This window comes from Anolis carolinensis, chromosome 3, assembly GCF_035594765.1.
Source record: "Anolis carolinensis isolate JA03-04 chromosome 3, rAnoCar3.1.pri, whole genome shotgun sequence".
NCBI classification, from domain to species: Eukaryota; Metazoa; Chordata; class Lepidosauria; order Squamata; family Dactyloidae; genus Anolis; species Anolis carolinensis.
The window spans coordinates 109,166,830-109,185,112 of NC_085843.1; the positions used below are offsets into that span (position 1 = coordinate 109,166,830).

At 41.1% G+C, this 18,283-nt stretch overlaps 1 protein-coding gene across 2 annotated transcripts in view; it reads left to right on the top strand.

Moving 5' to 3' along the window:
• Window positions 1–5,544: 5,544 nt before the first annotated feature.
• ppp2r3b (protein phosphatase 2 regulatory subunit B''beta) overlaps window positions 5,545–18,283 on the top strand; it is a 62,767-nt gene continuing 50,028 nt past the window's right edge. The window contains exons 1-2 of one of the 2 annotated variants that reach the window (XM_062975330.1): window positions 5,545–5,760; window positions 14,626–15,052. In XM_062975330.1, the coding sequence (XP_062831400.1) occupies window positions 14,708–15,052 (345 nt within the window). In that variant the 5' untranslated portion in view covers window positions 5,545–5,760; window positions 14,626–14,707. Of the gene's footprint in view, window positions 5,761–10,497; window positions 10,690–14,625; window positions 15,053–18,283 lie in introns of those variants that run through there. The other variant, XM_062975331.1, reaches the window with a different exon arrangement.

The following is an 18,283-nucleotide window of genomic DNA, read 5'->3' on the forward strand; positions in this document are numbered from 1 at the left end:
CTAGGAAGAAGTGAGGACATAATATTACTTTATATCACGGTAGCTGCGCGGATTCTCATGGCCCAGAAATGGCACACCAAAGACATTCCGACAGTGGAAGAATGGATCATAAAACTTAGAGAGTCCATGGATATGGACTCTCTGACTTTCCTGCTGCGAGAGCAGAATAAAAGATACAAGACGGACTGGTCTCCACTTATAAGCTATCTCCAGGACAAATGGCAGACTAGCTTCGAATAGTCTTCTTCGACAATGATAAAAATGGTAATGGAGATGAACAGGAGAGTGATAAAGAGAGCGAGCTAATCATATAATAGGACGGAACTAAGGAAATATTAGCCTCCTGCAGAATGGACCGGAGGTCTTTTTAAATCCCCTTCCCAATTCCCTGCTTTCCTCTTCTTGTCTTTTTTTTCTTTCTTTACTCCCTTGCCCCCCGCCCTCCCCTTTTTGTTCGCTTTCTCTCTTTTTTTTCCAATCTCTCCCATTCTACCCAGTGATACATTATAGTATATTAAAGCCCAGAGTACAATTATCACCTCACAAGAGGTGATTGTAGGTCGAGAACTTCATAAGTAAGAAGTAGAATTAATAGGAAATCTGGGGTGAAGGGGGAGATTCCCCGATACTGTTATTGTTTCTCTGTTTTGTTTTGTTTTTTGGGTTTTTTTGTTTTTGTTTTTCTTTTTACCTACAATGTATGTATATCTTTGTATGTTTTGTGGAATACTCAATAAAGATCATTTTAAAAAAAAAGGTTGCTGGTTTGAATCCAGGGAGAGAGGGTGAGTTCCCTCTGTCAGCTCCAGCTCCCCATGCAGGGACATGAGAGAACCCTCCCACAGGGATGGTAAAACATCAAAACATCCAAGTATCCCCTGGGCAATATCCTTGCCGACAGCCAATTCTCTCACACCAGAAGCGACTTGCAGTTTCGCAAGTCGCTCCTGACACAAAAAAACTGCAACAGGTACACTTATACAAGCTGGAAGAAGAGGCTCCTGGTGATTGACGTTAGGCAAATGAACTGGCTTTTCAGGAGGGAGCACAATCTTGCCTAAAACTAAATATCAGATTAGAGGTGTTCTTGATCCCAGTTTCCCCTTACTTGTCTCGAACAATTGCTTTGTTTCACACCTACAGGGCGGCTGAAGGTATACTCAAAGTAAGCGGTTGCGGGTGGCACCCAATCACTAGGGACGCTGTTGAGGCGCCTGGAAGGGAAGGGGGAGGAGCTGTCTGAATGACTGGCAGCCCCTGGCTGTCTATCATTTAGGCAGCTTCAACCCCTTCCCTTCCTAGATGAGCCCTCTGCAAGGCTATTCAATGCTAATCAAAGTGGCAAACTGCAACATTAGAAATTGTGCGAGTTAGTGGAAATAATAACCATAAAATTGAACAAAATCAAAATAAAGAACAACCCTCTGAAAAAAAGGGGAAATCCAGACAGGAAGCAATCAGGGACATCTAACACCTCCCAGCAAGGGATTCCCTCAGGCAGGAAACAGCCAGGCTTTGAAGCTGCAAGGCCAATCAATGTTAATCAAGCTGGCCAATGGCAGCATTCACACTTGCCTCAGACAGACAAGAGTTATTTCTCCCACCTTGGACTTCATTCCACAGGTATATACAGTGTTCCCCCACTTATTGTGGGGTTTAGGTTCCAGGACCACCTGCAATAAGTGAAAATCTGCGAAGTAGGGACACTATATTTATTTTAATATTTATACATTATTGTAGTAGTTATACACTATTTTAAGTCTTTATCAACGAAGCGTGTGTTGATAAATGGCCTCCTTCTCCTCCTGTTGCCGCTTGGGCTGCTTTTCTCTCCCTTTGGCTTCTCCTTCCTTCCTTCCTTAGGCTGTAAATTGTAATTTTTTATGATTTATAATAGCCTTTTAGAGTTTATTGAAAAACTGCAAAACAGCAAATCCGCAAAAAGTGAACCATGAAGTAGTGAGGGAACAATGTAAACCTCACTTTTCCAACAGACCTCAAAACCTCTGAAGATTCCTGCCATAGACGTGGGCGAAATGTCAGGAGAGAATGCTTTTGGAACATGGCCTGGAAAACTCAAAGCAACCCAGTGATTTTTGACATTTATTTCATTTATTACTCGTGTCAGAAGCGAACCGAGGGTACAAGTTGTAATGGATTTTAAGAAAAAAACTTGGTATTAATACTAAATGTCTTTTGCCCAGTAGCTGGCCACTTGGAGTGCCTCTGGTGTTGCTGTTAGAAGGTCCTCCATTGTGCGTGTAGCAGGGCTCAGAATGCATTGCAGTAGGTGGTCTGTGCTTTGCTCTTCTCCACAGTCGCATGTTGCTGACTCCACTTTGTAGCCCCATTTCTCAAGGTTGGCTCTGAATCTCGTGGTGCCAGAGCGCAGTCTGTTCAGCACCTTCCAAGTTGCCCAGTCTTTTGTGTGCCCAGGCGGGAGTCTCTCATCTGGCGTCAGCCACTGATTAAGGTTCCGGGTTTTAGCCTCCCACTTTTGGACTCTCGCTTGCTGAGGTGTTCCTGCGAGTATCTCTGTAGATCTTAGAAAGCTATTTCTTGATTTAAGGCATTGGTGTGATGGCTGATATCCGAATAGGGGATGGGCCAGAAATGTCAATGCCTTTCATTGTTGGTTGCTACTTCCCGGCGGATGTCAGGTGGTGCGATGCCTCCAGTGATGTAGGACGTAGACATCCTGTGATAATGTGGCATATCTCATTAAGAGCCACATCCACTGTTTTAACGGGGTGAGATGTATTCCACACTGGGTATGCGTATTCAGCAGCAGAGTAGCAAAGCGCAAGGGCAGATGTCTTTACAGTGTCTGGTTGTGATCCCCAGGTTGTGCCAGTCAGCTTTCGTACGATGTTATTTCTTGATAGTAAAGCAGTGCCTCTTGTAAGTCAGAGCACAGTCCAGGGTAACTCCCAAGTATTTTGGTGTGCTGCAATGCTCCAGTGGGATTCCTTTCCAGGTAATCCTCAGAGCTTGAGATGCTTGTCTGTTCTTAAGGTGGAAAGCACACGTCTATGTTCTAGATGGATTAGGGATCAGCTGGTTTTCCCTGTTAGAGCACCTAAATCTTCGGAGTGCTTCTGTTCAACCATTTCAAAGCTCCCTGCTTGGGCAGTGATGGCAAGATCGTCAGCATAGATGAAACTCTGTCCCTTCTGGCAGTGGCTGGTCATTTGTGTAAATGTTAAACATTGATGGAGCAAGCACACTCCCCTGAGGGAGGCCGTTCTTCTGTTTTCCCGTCATGAAAGCCTTCAACAGCACAAAAATCAGTGTCCCATACTGCCATCAGGAAGAGCTCAGAGGGGTTTATGGCAAGGTTTCCTTCTCTGAGGCCATTGAGGGAGAGGAGCCCCGCCCAGGGAGCGCGTCACGGACAGGCCCCGCCCCCTCTACTGACACCCAGCCTGAATGCAAGTTGTCCTCTTCCAGAAGTTAGGAAAGGTGCAGAGCTCATACAATACTACAGACCAACATAGGCTGTCCTGTCCTCTTGTCAGGGACAGGAAATGTGCGGCCCTTAAGATGTTAGTATCAAACTCACAAGAAATGGTTGGTGATGCATCAAGGAATGATGGTGAGGAAGGAGGTAATAAAGAGGATGCCAAAGTACCTGTTCCGTCTCCCAGGGGTTTGATTTGCATTTTTTCATAGTTGTAGGAAATAGTACCTGTTTGCATTTCTTCCAGGGCTGTTGCAGATTCTACGGCACCCTGATAGTTAACCATTAGCAGAGTTTGTAGCCAGCTCAGCAAAGTCTTTGCTGCTGAAAGCTTGCAAAGTATCTGTTCTGGAGACCATCCCTTTTCCTGGGGATGAAATCTCCATTTTGAGAGGCCCTTTGACAGAAGAGAAAAGAACTCAGATGTACTTGTGTGGTCAAGCCAGGCCAGCTCAGACAAGCCATCGTAAGTACTGACCTCTTGCCTATAAAACTGATGCTGAGTTCAGATAGGGGAAGACTCGCTCTTTTCAAGATAGCAACTTAGCACTGGGGCAAAGAATATTCCAGGATTTCTTTGCCATTGGAAGAAGCTCTAATTACTTCGTCTCCAAGCTAGCTTTGAGCTTAGATAGTGAAAGACCTGCTCTTTTTGATACAGCAGCTCAGGGCTAGGGTAGAGAGGATCTCAGGATCTCTTCGCCTTTGGAAGAAGTTAACCCAGCAACTAAGGTGAAAAGCAAGAAAGGAACGTCTGCAAGGTTTTATAAGTTGAGTATTTGTATTTGTAACCTCTACAATTTGTGCCAATTCTGCCAAGGACTTTGAGAAAATAAAATCTTGTTTGATTGTTCAACTTGAAGTGACTTTGGTTACTGGGATTCCTGAGCTTCAAAGTAAGGCCCCCGCAGTTCACCCGGGCAAAGAAAGAAGCACATCTTAAAGCTCTAAAAGGTGCCTGGGTGTGACAGCATAGTACCCCTAAAAATGGCCACATAAAGCCAGTGTCTCAAAACCACAACATACGTTTAGCCATTTTACATAGAAAATACAGTCTCAATAATTACACATTAATGGGAGAGGATCTAAAACACTAGCAAAGAAAGTTGGGTGAAGAGCTCTCCAATAATAATAATGATGGTGATGGTGATGGTGGTGGTGGTGATTATCCACTGATAGGAAAAAATTAACAGATTGATGAGAGGGGATTTGAAACTCTAGCAAAGGAAATGGAGAGAAGCACTCTATTGTTGTTGTTGTTGTTGTTATTATACATTATCATCATCATGGGTTGCTGTGAGTTTTCCGGGCTGTATGGCCATGTTCCAGAAGCATTCTCTCCTGACATTTCACTCACATTTATGGTAGGCATCCTCAGAGGGGTGAAGTCTGTTGGAAACTAGGCAAGTGAGGTTTATATATCTGTGGAATATCTAGGGTGGGAGAAAGACTCATGTCTGCCTGAGGCAAGTGTGAATGTAGTAATATTTCCAGGCGCTTATCCGGGGAGCGAGGAGAGCTCCCACTTGTAGCCCCAGCTTCTGCAAACCTAGCAATTCGAAAACATGCAAATGTGAGTAGATCAATAGGTACTGCTTCTGCAGTAAGGGCGCTCCATGCTGTCATGCCTGCCACATCACCTTGGAGGTGTCTACGGACAACGCCGGCTCTTCAGCTTAGAAATGGAGATTAGCACCAACCCCCAGAGTCAGGCACAACTACTTAATGCCAAGGGAAAACCTTTACCTATACAAAAACACAGAAATTTACAATCGACAGGTGCAGGATTGGAATATAATTAAGTTCACAAAAAAGGAAGCCCGGCCTGAAGTCCTCTTCTTCCTCATTCCCGACTTAAGGGGCGTCGACACTGTAAAATTAATGTAGTTCAAGGCTTCTCCAATCACCATGGCTCAATTCTGTGGAATCCTGGGAGCTGCAGTTTAGTGCAAGCCTCTGCCAGCCTGGCCAGTGCTGAGGGACTCTGGGAGTTGAAGTCCGAAAGACCTGCAGGACCAAGAGGCACAATGCACGGCGCGCGCGCTTCCATCCAAACAGTCTCCGCCCCCGTTCATTGTCCCCCTTGTTCTTAGTGCGCAGGCGCCCACAGAGTGCGCATGCGCAGAAGGAACCAAAACAGAAAACTTTGGAACTCCACTCAGAAGAAACCAACGGCTCACAGTCAGACCGGGAGGGAAAACAGGGTTTGCTTTCCCTCGTGCTTTTTGTTGTCTAAATTGGAACGGACAGGCTCTCTGACAGTTATCAGAGGGCTTGTGGGTTGCTGGCAGCTTCGAAAGGTGAGTTCTCCCACCTCTCGCTATTTATCCCCGTGCAAGGAATCAGAGGGCCACGAAGGCATCAGTTGTGCTGAGGAAAGACTCTGTGTGAGGCTGCTTCTGGATGCCTTCAAGTGGTTTTCGACCCCGTCACAGGCCTTCCTAGCAATGGGTCTTGACCATGGCATTCCTCTGAGGCCGAGAGAGTGTAATTCGCCTAAGGTCGGCCTGTGGGCTTCTATTGTAGAATTCATGCGATTCAACGCCACTTTCACTGCAATTGCTCCATGCTGCAGAGTCATGGGAGTTGTGGTTTGAGACTCCTCCTCTTCCACAGAGAAAAGCCAAAGACCTTCTAAAACAAAACTCCCAAGACGCTATAGCATTGAGCCATGGCAGTTAAACTAGTATCAACATGCATTGAGTCTGCTGTATAGCTGTACCCTGGTCTCCACAGCCATAGGCCAACGCTCAGACTACTGCACTCTATGTTTGGAAATGCAAGGGGAGCTAGTTGATTGTTTTTTCAAACTGTTTTTCTTGGGGATTCTCAAATACACTCAAACTAAAAGTGTGCAGGCACACAAGAAGATAAAAGAGCACACAGAGCAGATGGAAACAAAAAAGGAACTGACTTCTAACATTCCTTATGGTGACTATAAGGCTAAACATATACATTCTTTGTGTTGTCGGAGGCTTTCATTGTCAGAATCACTGGGTTGATGTGGGTTTTCTGGGCTGTATGCCATGCTCTAGAATCATTCTCTCCTGACATTTTGCCACATATATGGCAGACATCCTCGGGGCCAGTTAAACCCTCCCAACAAAGGATTCCCCCAGGCAAGAAGCAGCCAGGCTTTGAAGCTGCAAGGCCATTCAGTGCTAATCAGGGTAGCCAATTGCAACATTCACATCTGCCTCCCAACAGACAAGAGTTCTTTCTCCCACCCTGGACATTCCACAGATATATAAACCGCACTTGTCTAATTTCCAGCAAACCTCATAACCCCTGAGGATGCCTGCCATAGATGTAAGTGAAATCTCAAGAGAGAATGCTTTGGAAACATGGCCAAAAACCCCTGGAAAACTCACAACCAACCATATACATTCTTACTACTACAACTAAGATTTACTTCCTAATGTTTGCCAATCCAAACCTAATCATTATCAAAATCCGTAGTTATCAAAGTGGGTCCTTGGTAATTGTTTCCAAGATTCCTCCATGGATGCCAAAATCTGTAGATGATCAAGTGCTATTACATACATGTTGTAAAATTGTTTCCTGTGTATAAAATATAAAATTGCTTGCTTGCTTTTAGACTATCAGTTCCTCAGCTTTCACGCAGATCTTCTCTTTTTGCCTCCATTAGTATCTATTTTGAGCACAGGTTGACCAGTGTTACATTGTACAACAATATATAAAACAGCATAATTTAAAAAAACAATTTTTGGAATGTGGGTATTTTCAAGAATATCCATATCTGTGGATATGGAGGATGTATTCTCTTTTCTGTAAAAAGGCAACCACTGTTCCCAATCTTTCAAAAACATCTTTAATTGTTTTTCTCTAATAAAAATTGATAATTTGTCCATTTCTGCTAAATTGTTCAGTTCTAACAACCATTCTACCAATAACACCGTCTTCCATCTTTACACATATAATAATCTTGTTGCAATAATATTGTAGTAATATTCCATGCTATGGTAATTGTTTTTCTAAGGAAAGCTGAATTCAGTGTGAACTTTGGAAAGTGTCTGCAGTAAAAGCCTAAATATCCTAAACTTAAGGCACAAAATCCTAGTTGATCTTGGAAGTTAAGCAGGGTTACCCCAGGTAGGCACTTGGATGGCAGACCAGAAAGGAGTATCAGGTGCTGTAGGCTGTATTTCAGAGGAAGAAACTGGCAATATCGCCTGTAAGAATTTATTGCCTTAAAAACCCTATGGAATTCTTGTGGTTGCCATAAATCCACAAACTAGTGTTTTTATGGATAATAGTAGGCTTTGCTCAGTCCCTCCCTCCTGACACTGACTTATTAAATAAGGACTGTAATCCTATTTGTTAGGTCTTTGAGTAGTCGCATTAATTGTTGAATGACATGTCAATACCCTGGATAAATCTAAATGAGACTATCATAGAATCTAGTAGAGAGTAACCATAGGCTTCAGGCCATTGTGTCAGAAAAAGTCTAGGTGATCACTGGCATTCTACCTTTTCTTGGGAGAGTTAGTGTGCTGGCAGAGTGGTCTTTGTCATGCAGGTGCATGGAAAGATTGAACCTGTGCTTCATATTGGTTAAAGGGTTAGGAGTTCAGGCCTCTTGAACTTTCCCCATCAGATAGTAACCAAGTTAAAACAGTCTTTGAAAAGCAGTGTGTTTGTTTGAATTCAGTGATAAGAGGGCTCGCGCAAGTTAAAGGTATACCTTGGTTGGCAAAACCTCTGACAAAGATGTTCCTTCCACAAACTTGCTATATGTGAAAGGGTTTTTTTGTTTTTTTTGGGGGGGGGGGGTTGAATTTTTTTGCAGTATTGGCATTGAGAATTGAGATTTATTCCAGGTGATCCTACTATAGCCATTCCTGCTTGCTATAACAAGCAACAGCTTACAGAGCCCCTTACTGATTACATAGAACAAAATGGAAATTGTATGTAGTGTAGCAGCTAGTGAAACAAAAGGTTACATTAGCTTCTCCCTGAATACATTTTGGGAGAAGCCTTCCAAGTGGTCTCTAAAAGATTCAAGATGTTTTTATCCTCATGCAACCTTACCTGGCCTAGATGTTTCATTTAACATGTGTATATTGTTTGTTTGAAATAAAAATAGGCTAAATATGTTTATGTGGTGTATGAACATACCCTTATTCTTTCCATTTTAATATTTACTTCTGGTAGAAAATTTCCAATAAAGATTTAATTTCCAGAGACATTACTTTATTACTTAGTTAACTGAGGTATACCTGTACAAGCTACTGTAAATTTGTTCAGCTATTTATTTTATATGGTGTAGAGACTTACATTTGCTTAGCTGTACACTGCTAGAATGGAGCTTGAGTTTTTCCAGGGACTTTTGCCACCACCAGGAGAGAATGGCTTAAGTGAGGAAGCTATTAAAGATGATTTATTTTTTATTGACAATAGAATACAGCATTTGTGGTCTGGTTCCCTTCCTGAAACAATTTTTTGATGAGTTAATTGAAAAAGGTGTAGATTGAAAAACAATGAGTAACTTTGATATGGTCTGTTTTGGGATTCATGGTGTTATGCATTTTAAATGTCAGTGCTTTAGAACCAAAGCTCAAATCTCAAATCCCATTATAAATTATAAATTTTAAATATTTATTACAGGTACTTCAAATGTGATGTGGGGAGAGTAACAGAGGCCTAGGAGGTCTGTCACTCTGTAGTAATGTGCAGATGAATGTTACCACATGGACAAATAGTTTTGGACAACTACATGTAGCCATTTCTTCCAGTTCTCAACAAAGAAGGGTGTTAAGAGAAAAAGTGGACATTGCCTGAATGAACTCTGCTAGACTGTTTCACAAAGCGTTAATCTAGGAACAATGCTGATAAAACATTACTTCAGTCAACTTCCAACCCTGATTCTGTGAAACAAACCTGTTCTTTATCTGCTGAGTACAGTATTAGCATAACCAGGAGCCCCCGGTAGTACAGTGGGTTAAACTGCTGAGCTACTGAATTTGCTGACCAAAAGGTCAGTAGTTCGAATCTGGGGAGCGGCGTGAGCTTCTGCTGTCAGCTCCAGCTTCTGCCAACCTAGCAGTTCGAAAACATGTAAATATGAGTAGACCAATAGGTACTGCTCTGGCAGGAAGGTAACGGCGCTCCATGCATTCATGCCGGCCACGTGACCTTGGAGGTGTCTTCGGACAACGCCGGCTCTTCAGCTTAGAAATGGAGGTGAGCACTAACCCCCAGATTCGGATACAACTAGACTTAATGACAGGAAAAAACCTTTGCCTTTATTAGCATAACCATGGCCATCCCTCAACTTTGAGAGAAAAATAGTATTATGTTTTACCCTGTCTCTTGGGGAGGACAAAATTGTCCAGTTGCAAGAGGAAGAGAGATGTATAGAGAGGAGAGCAATTCAACTGATGTAGTTTGAAGGAGAAGTGCTTGGAAGATGCATTCTGTGTAAAATACTCCCCTATTCTTCCCACTCCTAGCTGAACTGGTTTGCCAGCATTTCAATTGCCTCCCCTCCTTTTTGGCCAGCAACTACAGCTCCTCTTGATAGTTGACAGTTGTAGGGGGTAGATTTTGGATGGAAAATAATAGGTTATAGGATATACATGGGAAGTTGACATGGAAGTTTATCGCATTGCTTGGTGTTGGATCATGCCTATTGACCAGGGTTGGACATGTGGCTTTTTCAGATGTTGTGGGTCTGCATCTGACTTGTATCACTCCTGGCTAGGGATGATGGGAAATACAAAACAGCCTATATAAGGTCCCTATGCTTCCAGCATCTACCCTAGACAATTTGTGGATATGAACAGGTTGTACAAAACTTTGGTTAAGCATGTATAATCAGTCCTTATAACTGTTCTGTTAAGACAAGTTAGCTGACAGAATAATGTTATTCCATGTAGTGACTTCTTAAATTGGCAATTTTCTGGCTTATATTGTTATATTGTGTCAACTTCTTGCTCTGTGTTATTTGTGGTATTCCAGTCTAGAAGGTTAACTAATATGTTTCCTAACAGATTCTCAGATCTTTGGCTGCATCATAATAAAACAGAGCATGGTATAAGGAAAGTTATGAAGGACCACAGAAAGCTATATATCTGGGTTGCAAATCACAGAATTACAAAGGACAAAGGCCATCTAGTTCAATTCCCTTCCATGCACAACCAAAAGATATCTCTAATCAACCTCTGTTTAAAGACCTCGAAAGATGGGGAGCCCCACCACCTTCAGAGGTAATCTATAACACTGTCTAAAGTTCATACAGTAAAAAAAACTCTTCCTAATGTATGGAATTACATATGGAATCTATTTTCTTGTAATTTGAGCCAATTCATATTCTAGTCCAAAGCAGCAGAAAACAAGCTTGATCCCCCTTCTGCATGATATTTTAAAATAGCTTTCATGCCCCTTCCCAATGTATTCTTCTTCCAGCTAAATATAAGCCACTCTATATAAGTCTTTGGCCATCTTGGTTGTATTTTCCTGAAGATATTCTAGCTTGTCGTTCTTGAATTGTGATGCTCAAACCTGGATACAGTAAACAACTTACTGTTTGTCATTAAAGGACTGGGCTGTGGTACAGCTGGTTAGTAGCCAGCTGCAATAAATCACTACTGACCAAGAGGTCATGAGTTCGAATCCAACCCGGGTCGGAATGAGCTCCTGACAGTTAAATAGTCTAGCTTGGTGTTGACCTATGCAGCCTGAAAGACAGTTGCATCTGTCGAGTAGGAAATTCAGGTACTGCTTTATGCAGGGAGGCTAATTTAATTCATTTATGACACCATAAAATCTTCCAGCAGTGTGTGGAAGAATGAGGAAGTACTCCATCAAGGACTCAGTGTCACAAGTGGACGGTAAAGTGACAGCTCCTCCTGTGTCCGGAATCGAGCATACCCTCATGAAGCCAGAAGCTGGAATGTTACATTGCCTCTGTCTGTCTCTATATATCATATGTCTAATGGCATTGAATGTTTGCCATGTACATACATGTGCATTGTGATCCGCCCTGCGTCCCCTTTGGGGTGAAAAGTGTGGAGTATAAGCACTGTAAATAAATAAATAAGCTTAAATGAAATTTTAAAATGTTCTATTAATTTGTCTGGAGCTTGGTGGAGAACTGCCTAAAACCCTGTACACCACAATGAGCAGAATGCAAACCTGATACAATAAGCACATTCCCAAGATGGTTTTTACAGTCCATATCCCCCTCCAAACTCTACCAATTTATAACCAAATAAAAGGGGTAAATTATCAGTTCTGGAAGCCTATTTGAATGACCACCCATCCACACATTAAAACAGCTACACACTAAAACAACCAAGAGGGTTGTTGTTTTTTTCAAAACCAGAAGAGACCTTTAGCCTCTTCTTTTTTCTTTGTTTCACAACCTGAGAGGATTTTCGAAAATCTAAAGAGCAGAAAATCAGCCCTTAGGTATCCTGCAGTTGCCATTTTTAATACAGGCAGTCAATCAAGTTATGAACGTGATAGGTTCTGTAAGTTTGTTCCTAAGTTGAATTTGTATGCTAAGTCAGAAGAGATACATTTTTAAGTGTAACTCATATATATCCAGTAGGCTTGTGAATTTCGGCTGAACAGCAATCCGTTTCTGCTATCCGAATTCTGGTGAGCCCACATATCAATTTTGGCAAACCTCCTGAAAAGCCATTTTCGGTTCGCACCAAAAAATGTGGCAAGATCCAGCCCATTGGCGGCAATGGGGGGGGGGGGGTGCTTCCCGAGCTCCCCTTCCCATCGTTTTTAGGGCTATTGGGATGAAAATGGCCACATTTGGAGGACACTTCTACCACTGTTAGCCCATGTTTGGGTCATCCCCAGATTTTTTGGGGGAATTCATTTTCTTTCTAGAAATAAAATCTTTAAAAATTCCCAAAAAAGGTATTCCCGCTTATCTTGCCCCATAACTTCTCCAGGAGCAGCAGCAGGGCACCATTCCTTCCTGCCAAATGTCAAGGATGCACTTCCACGTCACATGACCCACTATTACACTTTCTTTACTGGAGCTCCCGGTAGCGCAGTGGGTTAAACCCTTGTGCCGGCAAGACTGATGACTTGAAGGCTGGGTTGCTGACCTGAAGGTTGCCATTTCGAATCCAACCCGGGGAGAGCATGGATGAACACCCTCTATCAGCTCCAGCTCCCCTTACGGGGACATGAGAGAAGGCTGGTAAAACATCAAAACATCCAGGTGTCCCCTGGGCAACGTCCTTGCAGATGGCCAATTCTCTCACACCAGAAGTGATTTGCAGTTTCTCAAGTCGCTCCTGACATGAAAAAAAAACCTTTATCTATATATATAAAAGAGTGATGGCATCACGGCAGTGGACAAAACAACAAAAGTAAACACCCCCCAACCTCGAAAATTGACAGCACAACCCCTCATCCACGCCTCTAGGTTGATACAACAAAAAGAAAACAAAAATAAAGTCCTAATTAGAGAGAGAGGAATAATTGCTTTTATCCAATTACTGCCAGTTAGAAGGCTAAGCTCCTCCAACTTGGTCTCCTAGCAACCCAATAAAAAATAATAATAAACACTAAAAATAATTAAAAACACTAAAAATTAATACAATAAAATACTATAAGAACAGAAAATAACTAAAAATGATACAAGAAAATAATAAAATATAATATTTAAAAAGATAACTTACAATAAAATTAATTAAAAAATACAAATGTCAAATAAAAATTACACAACAATTTTTAACCAATACCACCACCAGACTTCGCCACAGCAACGCGTGGCCGGGCACAGCTAGTTTAGTAATAAAAAAATAACTAATTTCAAAGCTTTTACTTTTCTTGTTCTCACAATATACTTGGAAGAGGCTAGCAGCCCACCATCCAGAAGGAAGCAAGTAGCATGTCCCCTTATTAGAAAATCACTCCTGTATGATCCACTGGGGGGCGGGGAAACATTTTCAAAATGTATTGTGGGAAATCTAGCCATGTTTGGGGGGAAACTCCAATGTTTTTGGAGCATATGATATTATTTTAAGTCTTAATTATTTAGAGCAGGTCATCAGTTTCACTGATTCAGAAAGGCAAGGTGCGGCAGCCCCCAAAAAAGGGCAATGTAGGGGCACAGGAATATGGGGAGAAGGATGACTTCAGATCAGGCAGGCAGGTGGCTGGCAACTGGAGATGGGGACTGGGGTTGCTGGCTGTGGCTGGATGTGGTCAAATTATTATTATTAAATGAAATTAAGAGGATAGAGAGATTGCAAAGGATATGATTGGTAAAGGAAGGCTGGTAGGACTTTGGTTGGTGGTGTTTTGCTGGTACAATCCTTAAGAATACAAATAATGTCCTGATGGAGTTTGGAGTTAGAGAGAGACTATGGGTTCTGTTGGCTTGGCAATGCTCTCACAAAAGCCCAATCGTTTTATTATAGGCAACAGCCAAATTATTATTATTAAATGAAATTAAGAAGGCAGAGAGCACAGAGAGAAATATACTAAAACAACAGAGAGAACTTTGATGAGATTGCAACAGAAAGAAATTAGGTATTGGTGGTAGGTTTAGGTAGGTAGGTAGGTAGGTAGGTAGTTTTTCTGAGAATTAGGCTTTGCTGTTTGCTGGAATTTTTATAATTATTAATAACCATCATCTTTTAAAAGTACTTTCTTTTGGAAAGGCATGATTTTTTTTTGAGATCATAACCTTTTGGACAACCAAAATCTCCATAACCTTTTGGAAAATAACATTCACAACCATTTGAAAATCATAACCTTTTGTAAAAGTATGATCTTCCAGAGAAGAGCCAAAAACTTGTTTGAGTAAAATCTTCTCCTCAGTGATATACAGCCACATGTACTTATGCAAGGCAATTTGGCTTTTCAGTTCTAAGACCGATAACCTGGTTATCTCTGATCTGTTAGGATCAGAGATTATGCCAATGCACAAAAAAAAGCAAAGTTTCAGGAGTGTTTCTTTTCAGTGCCCAAAAACATTTTCTCTCCCATAAAATACCTTGTTTCTATATCATGGTCTCAAGAGACAAAAATAAAGTAGACTTCGTTAAAAGTAACATTTGGTCTACTCACAACCTTCATGTATTCAGCATACAGGTAGATAATTTGTCAATCCAGTTAGAGATAGGTTTAATCCATCGTTAAATGAAATGTCTTTACCTTTGTTTCAGGAAACAAAGTGGAAAACCATTTAATGTGAACTGAATCTGAACTTTTGTTCAAGTGAAAAGCATATTGAGAAAAGGAAAAAGGATGCCGACTGTGAAAGCGTTGAAACCTGTACAAAAAATGAAAGTGGATGAACTCTTCTTGCGTTGGTTAAGTGAACCTGCAACTCAGGTGATGCTCAATGACTATTTAAGAAGCATAGCCAATGAGGAGAAGATTGAAGTTGGTGGTGGGGATGCTGGAACCAATGGACATGTTTTTCCTCAGATAAACTCTGTTTCCAAGCATAGCATACCAGATAGTCTGATGTCTCCTCCAACTCCCACAAGCCTTTCTCACCTCTCTACTGCTCTCCCAGTTGGAACACCAACAAACCCAAGGAACTTCTCTCATGCTCAAGGAATACGCAGATTTTCAAGCTGCAGAAAGGTGAGTGTTTTCTAGTGTTTAATCCTTGATTTAATCCTTAAACCTTAAAGTTTATCTTGGTAGGTGGTTGAGGGAAACTGCATAGCTGCCTCAGTGTTTGAAAGTTTTGTGTTACGTGCTACAAATGTAGCATGGTTTCTAGTCCTTGATCAACATTACACATAAAATAAATGTGTAAAATAGCTTTTGGATTGCAACAGTCTGCTGTGCTGCAGTCAGTGAACTATCACTTAAAATCTAGATGTGACTTAAGTAGTTATTTGTATTAAAATGGAAACAGTTGTTTTGCTCTTGATAGCACAAGAAGTAGCACTGAAAGTCAGTAAAGAAAAGTACCTCACAACTAGCACAAGAGTCATTGCTTTTCTAATTGTTTTGTGCTGTAGCTTCAGATTCCACCTGTTGTGTACAGGAAGTAGATTCTTATGTAGAGAACATAGCTATTAATATTGAAAAACAAAACAGAAAGAGTCTTTCTGGAAGTCCCAGCCAGCATGGCCAATGGAAAGGGACTGAGCAGTCGTAGTCCATAAGAGAGGTCAAAGGATAGGTTCTTTATCAGTTGACTAAATGCTAGACTTGTCATATGAGAATGTACATGGCTAGGTTGTAAAGTGCCAATCTTACAATAGGTAAAGATAAAGGCTTCCCCCTGACATTAAGTATAGTTGTGTCTTACTCTGGGGGTTGGTGCTCATCTCCATTTCTAAGCCGAAAAGTCGGTGTTGTCCATAGACACCTCCAAGGTCATGTGCCTGGCATGACTGCATAGAGCACTGTTACCTTCCCACCAGAATGGTACCTATTGATCTACTCACATTTACATGTTTTTGAACTGCTAGGTTGGCAGAAGCTGGGGCTAACAGTGGGAGCTCACACCTCAGATTCGAACCGCCAACCTTTCGGTCAGCAAGTTCAGCAGCTCAGAGGTTTAACCCGCTGCGCCACCGGGGGCTCCAATAGGAAGCCATAAACACTGAGGGTGCTTTGATTAGGATATTATTAATATTTTACAGTTCTAAAATACTATATACTTGACCCTCTATAGCCATAGATTCTGCATCTATGGATTCCACAATTCACAGCTTGAAAATATTTTTTGAAATCCCCAAAACAAACTTTGAATCTGTATTTTACTCCACCATTGTATATAATGGGACTCAAGCATCTACAGATTCATGGAGCTTGGTATCTGTTGCGGTTTGGTTTCAGAAGCCCCATGAATGCCAAAATCCATAGATGCTTGAGAAGATAAATATATAGAAGATTTTTCTCTGGCATTCATGTTGGACAATGCTGCCAATGGATTTCATTGCTGGCGTTGTACTAGCTCTGTCTGAAGCCTAGCCCTTTTTAATTGAACAACCCTAAAGAAAGTAGTTGGATGCATCCTCGCTCATCCCCACTCTCTAACAATATGGAAATGACCATGTTTGTTAAGCCCCCTGCTTATGATGTGAATTTTGAGTGGTGATAACATCAGGAGACATAGCTATGAAGTCAACATATATGTTTTCTGATTATGTTTGGCCACTGTATCCTTTTAGGTTCCTACTGAAGATTCATAACGTAGAAACATACAGGCATAACTAAGCTTCTAGAAACTTGCTTTAAAATGTCTTGAATCATTTCTGAAAAATTGTGTAGGTAAAGCTCTCAAAATTAGAGTGCCCTAGAGCCAGTGAAATTTTATGCTAGGAAGGGAAAAAACCTGCAATGGATTATCTAAAAGTATGCACATACATACTGCTAAGAATGTCTTAATGTTCGTAGATCACAATATAGTTGCAAGATAGTCTTTCCTAGATAAGATAAAGGAAAGGGTAAGTCATAGGCAGGAAAGAACAAGGGACAAATAGTTGATTTGGCATAAGATATGTTCAAGAGAAACGTGCTTTACCAGTTTTAGTACTCTATTTAGACCCTCCACATACATTCAAACTATGTTGGCTATTTATGCTTAAAACTTAAGTCTTACTGAAAAATATTTAAAAATCCCCCTTTTCTGTCTCTTACGTTGGATAAGACCTTATCTATTTCTGGTATGCAAACTTCTCTTGACAAGGAGCTGAAGTGCTGCAGGGTGAATAATGACTGCAGTGAATGATATAAGGGAGCATAGAACTTGTGAAAATTTCAGTCAAACTCTTGGTAGTAGAGTCCTTTGGTAATATTATTTTTTTAAATCCTGTTTATATATTAAGATACTTACATCCTGTGCTCTGTACAAGGATCTTTGTGGTGTGTAGTAAAATCAGTTTAAATATTTTAAAGTAATATAGTTTAAGCAGATCAAAAGCTTATAAAATAATCATACATACATCAAGATAATTTTAATCCAGGTAACAGTATAAAATCATACACAGTATAAAATCATACAAATGTTCAGATTTGGACAAGATTAAATTAAGTTTATAATGGAATGCCATATTCTTCTTTGGTGATAGAAAGACACCAGTTTTGACACCAAGCAAGGGTATGCAGGGAGCATGTTCCATAATTGTGGGACCATGGTGTAGTGATTTGAATGTTGGACTAGAACACTGGAAGATCAGGGTTTGAATCCTCACTCAGTCATGGAAACCCACTTGGTAACCTTGGAGAAATCACACTCAGCCTCAAAGGAAGGTGACTACAAACCCTCTATAAATAGATCCTGCCAAGAAAACCCTATGAGAATTTCATCTTAGGATAACCATAAATCAGAAATGATTTGAAGGCACGCAACAACAACCATTTAATAACCAAGATGCCACAGCAAAGAGGGCCCTGTCCCATGTCTGCTTAAAGTGTATTGTCCCCACTGATGGAACACAGAAGGTGTCAGTATAAGTAACCAAGAAGATTTCAAGTTTTAGTCAGCCACCCATTCTTATAGATTTAAAAAGTATGGAAATGTTATCAAATGGTAACAGCTTCCTGCAACTTTCATACTATTGGATAGTTATTTATATTAATGATCTGTGGCTATTAGTGAGAAATAATGATATTACACCAAACTATAGTTTCTGGGAGGAGCATATTGGAACAAGAAGTGTGTGTTAAATTAAAGATTAAACGTTCTGAGCCATAAATAAGTTATATTTAATGAGAAGGTCTTATCGCAGTCTGCTAGCTATTGGACTATGCAGACCTTTTGTGTAAGCAAAACTCATGTGAACAGTTGTCTCCAAGGTCAAGCCTTCTACTAGTCGTCATGCCAAACATAGATCTTTTGTTCCCAGAAACAGG